The following is a 7,667-nucleotide window of genomic DNA, read 5'->3' on the forward strand; positions in this document are numbered from 1 at the left end:
ACTTGACTCGTTAAGCATGTACCATCCTGTATTGTTTTCTTTCCAATAAAATTTATAAACCTAAAGGTAGAAAATGTTTAATAATTTCTTATATCTCCCATAGTACCTAACTCAGTATTAGGCACTTCCTTCATGCCAACAAATGCTTTAAACACAGATAATAAGATGGAAGTGACTTTAACGATCATGTAGCCCAAACCTTTCTTCTATACCTTGCCTGTATGAATTACGCTCGACACTCAGAATGCCACCATTTAGAACAATGGTTCCTAATCCCCCCCAAAAAAGACTCATATAGAATTTTAAATGTAATTTCAATGATTTACAGAATCCCCTGAATTCTATTAATGAAGCCCACATTTAAGAACAATATACTATTGGAGGGGGGACTTCCCTAGTGGTCCAGTGGTTAAGAATCCGCTTTCCAATGCAGGGGATGTGGGTTTGATCTCTGGTCAGGGAACTAGGATCCCACATGCCGCGGGGCAACTAAGCCCGCACGCAGCAACTACTGAGCCCTCGGGCCACAACTAGAAAGCCCTCATGCCGCAACTACAGAGCCCATGCGCTCTGGAGCCCATGCGCCACAACTAGAGAGAAGCCCGCACGCCGCAAGGAAGAGCCCACGTGCTGCAATGAAAGATCCCCCGTGCTGCAATTAAGACCCGACGCAGCCAAATAAATAAATAAATAAATATTAAAAAAAAAAAAAAAGAATAATATACTTTTGGGAATTCCCTGGAAGTCCAGTTGGTAGGACTCTGCATTTTCACTGCCAAGGGCCTGGGTTCAATCCCCGGTCGGGGAACTAAGATCCTGCAAAGCCACACGGTATGGCCGAAAAAAAAGAATATACTATCATCAACAACAAAAATAGGTGTCTACTGTGTGCCAAGCACTATTCCTAATACTTACATAGAGTGATATATGGTTAGATCACATTTCCCAGCACTCCTTGCAGTTAGACAAAACCGTGTGATTAAAGTTCTCCCCATTGGAGTATGAAAGGAAGTGACAGGTAGAAGTTCTGGGCTGGGGGTCTTGACATGAGCCTCCTCCATACTCTTCACCTCCCACTGCTGCAACCAGCTTTGCCAACTGTGAGGAGGACAATGCTATGGGGGTTGGTGGAAAAAGAAGCTGGAAAGACTTTGGTCCCTAAATGACTCTAAGGAGAAAAGCCACCAGCATCCAGAACACCCTCCCTGGGTTGCTAAGTGAGAAAGGAAATAAGCTTCCATTTTGTCTGAACCATTGTTTGGGGCAGATTACAGTATTTCTTACAGAAGCTTAGACTACCCTAATAAATACACATAGATCACCAGTTAATCCCCTCAGCAACCCTATAAAATTGTGTTATTATTATTATCCTGATATTAGAGGTCAAGAAACTGAGGTACTGAGAACTTAAGAAACTTCCCTGACACACTACTAGAAGCCAGATTCAAGCCAAGCAGTCTGGCTCCAGGGTCCACACACATTAAAAATCCTGCCAAATATCTCAAAAGAAGCATTCTTATGTGTTAAGCCACTCTGCACCAGATTAACTTTTTACACCACCCCAATTCTAACAGTTTAGAGATGACTGCCAACGGTGAGTGTCCCAATGCAAAATGGCATGCCAACAATTTTAAATTCCAACCAATAAAACTAAACTCTGCAAAGGGACTCCTCCTAAACCAAAATCAGAAATACCATCACATCATACCAAAGATTCTAGTGGGGGCTGGGGGGGAAGGCAGCAGTGTCAATAGGAGTTAGGCATATACAAGGAAAGGAAAAATCCAAAAATTCAGTCTCTTCTCAACTTCTCTCATTTTGTTGTTCAACACAATATTTACTTCTACCCAATACAGAATCTTGGCTTCCAAATTCTGAACGTAACCATGAAGAAATATTGGTGGAAAATACATGGCAGATACATGAAAAGTTCAGAAGTACCAAAAAAATGGAGGAGAAAAAAGATAGATAAAACCACACAGAGTCTTGGAGGCTGGAGGCTAGGCAAAGTTGAACAAATGAAGGACCAAGGTTTGAGAATCAGACTACCAGGCTCTAATAAGTAAGTAGCTCTCAATTCCGAAGCATGCCAGGCGCATATATTAACACCAAAATGCTCAGAAAGAAGGAAACAATCTCATTTCAACTATCTGGTACCCTCTTTGGTACCGACTCAGAACAATATACAGACCTTAACCTCAAGGAACTTACTGCCTATCTAGCAGGGGAGATGTGCATACAAATAAGTATATACAAAATGACACACAACTAGCATTTATTTACTTACTGTGTACTAGACACTGTTCTAAGCTTATTATCACCACATATATTAACTAATTTAATCCCATGAGGTTGGTCTATTAATATCCCACCTATGCAGATGAGGCAGAGAGGTTTATATGTCCTGGGACACACAATTAGTAAGTGGACAAATTGGATTAGAAACCCGGCAGCAGATAAGAGACCTTATGACCTTGCTAAAGGGTTTGAACTTCACCCTATTAATCAGTGGTCCCCAAGTGGGGCTGGTGTATCAAAATATATACATCTACTAGGCCTCTCAGGGTAGGGAAAGAGGGCATTCTAACTCTTGAGGATGACTGCCTTTGTAAGCCTCTTTTACTATTGGGAGGGTACCCTATCCTATAGGTGTTGGGGTAAACAAACAAAAATGGAGCACTGCTGTTATACAGGTAATGAGGATTCACTGGGCTCCTGGACAGACAACTCCAAAAACAATACTCACAAGGAAAGAAATGTAGCTGTGAGTCCAGTCACACTAGTTGGGAAGGTCCTAGCCTATTTCTGTTCAATTTAATGCTATCTAAACACGTAGCACTTTTACACTCATTTCCTTTAAGTGTAGATAATAGTTTTCTGCTACAAACTCAGATATCTCTTAGCAGAATAATTAACACTGTTTAACACACCACACTGGACAACCACAGCCTCTGCCCTTTCAGTGCTTTCAAAATAATTGTATTTACAAGGGGATTTTCCCCCATTTGCATTTCCCACACACAGATTTTGGAAATCAAGAACACTCTTTACTACAATTTACCTGGCCCCTTTTTCCCCTTTGAAACAGTTATCCTGATTTACATCAGTATAAAGTTTTACCTATGCCGAACCACAGGACAGCAGAAAACATTTCATCTCTTACTCCACAAAGGAGGAAAACAAGTCTCAGAGAGGGAAAACAACTTGCCCAGGTTAAACCACCCAGTGAGTGCAGAACTGTGACTTGAACCTGGTTCTCTGCCAACAAGCCCAGTGACAAAGGCTTACAACTAGTGATAAGCAGGATGCTTTTAGGTGGCTCACAAACACTTTTTCTTTTAATAGTTATGCACACACACACACACACAATAGTTATGTACATAAGAAATATAGTCACCACACCTAATCCACAGTTTCACAGGTATTGCTTAGGGCAATGTGTTTATGTTTTTAAAAAACGGGCTGAATTTAGTAAATAATAATACCAATTCAACACATATATAGAAAACTAAGAAGGGGTATGCAAGTGACTCAAGCTTGGGAAACACCTCTCTCCTTCTAACAAAAGTTAAATTAATAGTAAGTAGGGCATTAAGCATTGATCTCCTCGTCTCTGAGTCATATACTTTCTTTTTCTTGTCTTATTGTATTGGCTAGACCTCCAGTACAATGCTGAAAAGAAGCCATTACTGATAGTACCCTTATCTGACACTAAACTTAATGATACGTCTAAAGTAACATGTTTAAGTAACATGTTTTTTAGGTGTTTAGTAGATACACTGTTTTTTAATTTATGGAAATTCATTCCTATTCCTGGCTCAGTGAAATTTTTTGAACATTTATCTCTGACCCACTCTTCTCCCTTCTCCACGCTGTCTCCCACTCCTCTTCCTTTTTCTTATTTCAGGTTTCTTCCTACATTCCCTGCATCACAAAGTACTATATCTGCCACTCGAAGCAACTGAGAGACTCGTTGAAGATATTCTGGGGGTTCTATACCCGTCTGTTGTTTCAGTTCCCTGAATCAAAATGTTTCTAAAACTGATAACTGAAAGAAAATCCTAAAACAAACACCGTTTCCATCACTTGCAGATCATTTCTTCTTTCCATGTCTCAAACACACCCTTCAGTGTCTCCCGTTCTTTAAAATAAAAACTCAGGAAAAAAACAACAAAATTGTTCTGGATTTCTGTTAAACTCTCCAATTCAGAGCCTGGTTCTGAAAGAGCCTGCTTAAGTAAGTGACTAAGAAAGAAAATCTCGAGGATTTTAAAGAAGTTTTGAGGGAGGCAGTTGAATCCAGATGTTCATAACTTCTATCTTTCTCCTTTGCTAAAACGAAAAATATTAAAGAAAAAAGGAAAGGACTAGAGGTAGTACTTGTCTACAAATATGGTAGTTTCAGGATATATAAACTGAAAAGACCAGAAGGGAAAAATCAACCCTTTAAAGCCCAAGCAAGTGAGGAGTTCTTTCCCTCATCAGTTTTTCTTTCAAAACAAAAGGGCACACACAATCTTTCCCGAGGCAGCAACACCGAGGGGAGCAGCCAAAATGTTGCATCATACAAAACACTCGCGCTTGAGAAACAAGAAAATCAGATGGTGGTAAAATAACTAAGACAGAAAAACCCAAGTTGGGAATCTCGGTCTTTTCCTGAGGCCCAGGAATGTCTGTTCTTTTTAAAAAATTGTTTCAGATGGAATCGAAAATTAAAGTTACAGTTTCCTACCAGCCGGGAGCGAAACGCTCAGAAAGCGTTCAAAGAAGTTCAGCTCATCAGCTCACGACGGGTTCGAGGCTTCGCCTCCCGGGCTGGGGGTGAACTTGGGAGAGCCGAGGGCTGGGGTGGGGTGGGGTGAGGTGAGGTCGGGCGTCCGGGCGGTGGCGGGGGAGAGGGGGTGACAGGACCCACCCCTGCCCGGGTCCCAGGGGCACCCGAGGGGAGGGGGGCAGCTCGTCCCACCCGGACGCGGGACGACGGTGCGGCGTCCGCCGAGGCCAGGGCGGCGGGAGGCGGTCCCCCCCCCCCGTCCAGCAGTGCTGTCTTTCTGGGGTCCTGGTCCCACCCCGGCTCCCTCGACGGGCCTCGGCGGCGGGAAGGCGCGGGTGGCCGAAGACAATGGCCCGGGGGCGCGGGAGCAGCGCTCCCCCTCGGCCCGGGCGCGGGGCGCCGCGCGGGGGCGCTGCGGCTGAGGAGCGCCCAGGGACGCCGCCCCCTGCGGCCGGGCGAGCGCCGGGGGCTCGGCGGGGTGGGACGGCGGCGAGCGCTCACCTTGACGAAGAGCTCGATGATGGGTTCTTTGTCCTCCTCCTTCAACCCGTTCAGCGGCATCGACAACGCCATGGCCGGTTTGGCTGGGCTCCGCGGACGGCGGCGGCTGCTTCTGCTCCGGGGCTGCTCTAGCTACGGGCTCCTGCCGCGTTGCGCCTCCCTGGACAGTCCTGGCGTCTAACTCGCCTCAGCTTCGGCGCCTCAGGGTCGGTTCCTCAGCACCGCCCCACGCCCAGCTCGCCACTCTTGAGTGAGCCGCAGCCCCAGCCGTTTCAAGTCGCTGGGCGGGGTACCGGGGGCGGGGCCTCGTTTGGGGGCGGGGCCAAAGCTCGGCGTCTCCGGACTCCCGGGAGGAAAGAGGACAGCCGGGACTCGGGGGCGCGGCCTCGGGTGAGGGAGGTGAGCGGACCGCTCTGGCTCCTTGAGGCAGCTAAGGCGGCTTGACTTAGGCTCGGGGAGTGGCCTTGGTGGGGACCGAAAGAAGCCAAGGCTTGGGCGGGCGGTGGGCGGGACTCAGAGCCTCGCCTCCAGAGGAGACGGAAGGGAAAGTCCCCCGGGGACCAGCGCCTGACACCGCCTCCCGCCGAAGCGCGGGCGCGTCCTCGCAGCTGCTGCTGGCGCTGTGCCAGGTGACCTCAGCTTTCCGTCGCCTGGAGAGGCGAGAAGGCGCCTCCCGCCCTCTCCCCCGCTGCAGCCCCCAAGACTCATAACCCTTTCCCGCAGCAGTCGCCTCCCCAACGCCCTGTGTTAGGCGGAGCTCCCTTTTCCCTTTTGGGAAAGTTTTCATCCCCTTAGAAACACCGTTTTTTCCCTCCTCTGACTTCTTCATTTTCCCGTTTGACTCTCCCGTTACTTCTGTCTTGGGAGCCAGCGTATTCACAAATATTTATGAGGCCCTACAGTGTTCCAGGCCCCCGGTGATAAACAGCACGGACGCGATCCCTTTCCTCTGAGAGCCTACAGTCTTGAACGGCAAGCCCAGTGCCTGAAGGCTACAACGAACTCCCAAGCCGCTGTCCCTACGGTTCCCCTTTCCTGGCGTGATTTCTTTCCCCATTCACCTGGCAAATCTGAGTGTGCATCAGAATCACCTGGGTGCTACACCCAGACCTGCTTTACCCAATTCTCTGATTCTCCTCCGGTGGAGAAGGGAGAAATTCACATTTTAACAAGCACCAGGACTTTTTTTTTTTTCACTATTACTTGGTACTGTTGCTCTAAATCTACCTACACTTTCAATCTTAGTCAATGAATACATTTGCTGATTAACAACAGAGTCTACTGTTAGCTAAAGATAGCACCAGGACGTTTTTGATGTAGGTGGTCCTCAAACTGGAAAAACTGTACTGGGGTTTGAAGCCGCTGAGGACAGGGGCTGTGATACTTTGAGCCAGGCACGGGGTCTGGGTTTGCTACTGTTGAATGCCTGGGGCAAATGTCACCCCCTCTGGAAACAGTTACTTGTCCCTTCTTCTGACGTTCGGTAATACATGACTCAGCTACTCCTCCTCACCTTCCAGTTTAAGTTGAAGGCTGAGTCCTGAGAGGGCCAGCCCTAGGTTTGTCTTTCCACATCCTCAGTGCATAGCACATATCAGAACGTTTGAACAAACTGAAGGTATGCGTGAAAATACAGTGAAACCTGCAGTTTCTCCCTCTCCCAGTCTATGGCAAGTTGCTCAAATATTCTTGCAGGGACTCTGTTAAAGAAGCATCCTACCCCAGAGCACATGATCTGGAGTCAGACTAAGTCCTGAAACTGCAAGATTCTGAAATCCCTAAGCCTCAGTTTCATTCTCTAGATGGGGGGGTGGGACTATTACTGGTCCATGCCTTACCACACGTCCTGCTCAGTCAGTGATAGCTGTTATGACTGCACTGGGCCTTGTACTGTCCCTGTCCAACCCTGTAGGCTAGGATGGCATCATATTCAACTGTCTCCAAGACCAGCTTGTTTGTTGGAAAGAAGTAAACGCCAGGAGGCTGTCCCCTAGATGGGGACTTGAACCAAAAAACAAAACAAACAAACAAAAACAAAACTGAAGTGTCTGGCTGGACTCTGAACTAAATCCAGTGTTAGTTTTTCATGGAATCAGGAAAGTGAACCAAAGTTCCCTTCCAGTCTCTCCCTGCCTGAAAAGAAACCAAAATAGTGAACCAGTTCAAAGCAGATTCAGGTCTAAAACGATCAAATGGAACCTCAGAGATGGCCTCAGACTGGCCCTGAGGCAAAGGAATATTTCAAGGTGGCGGAGGTGTGCCCGAGGTTTATCAAATTCAGTTTGAATCAGCGAATATTACCTTCAGTGTCTGTTGACGGCCCCATGCTGGCCTCACAGCACCAGGATATGGAGATGACCAAGGCCTGGAAGGATGAGCAAGCCAAGGTTTT

General features: G+C 47.0%; 1 protein-coding gene across 1 annotated transcript in view; it reads right to left on the reverse strand.

The window, feature by feature from the left end:
* CLIC4 (chloride intracellular channel 4) overlaps positions 1-5,699 on the reverse strand; it is a 91,493-nt gene extending 85,794 nt beyond the window's left edge. The window contains exon 1 of the mRNA XM_061184713.1: positions 5,276-5,699. Coding sequence (XP_061040696.1) covers positions 5,276-5,347 — 72 coding nt within the window. The 5' untranslated portion in view covers positions 5,348-5,699. The remainder of the gene's footprint in view (positions 1-5,275) is intronic.
* Positions 5,700-7,667: the final 1,968 nt, after the last annotated feature.

Source organism: Eubalaena glacialis, chromosome 3 (genome assembly GCF_028564815.1).
Source record: "Eubalaena glacialis isolate mEubGla1 chromosome 3, mEubGla1.1.hap2.+ XY, whole genome shotgun sequence".
In the NCBI taxonomy this organism is placed as follows: domain Eukaryota; kingdom Metazoa; phylum Chordata; class Mammalia; order Artiodactyla; family Balaenidae; genus Eubalaena; species Eubalaena glacialis.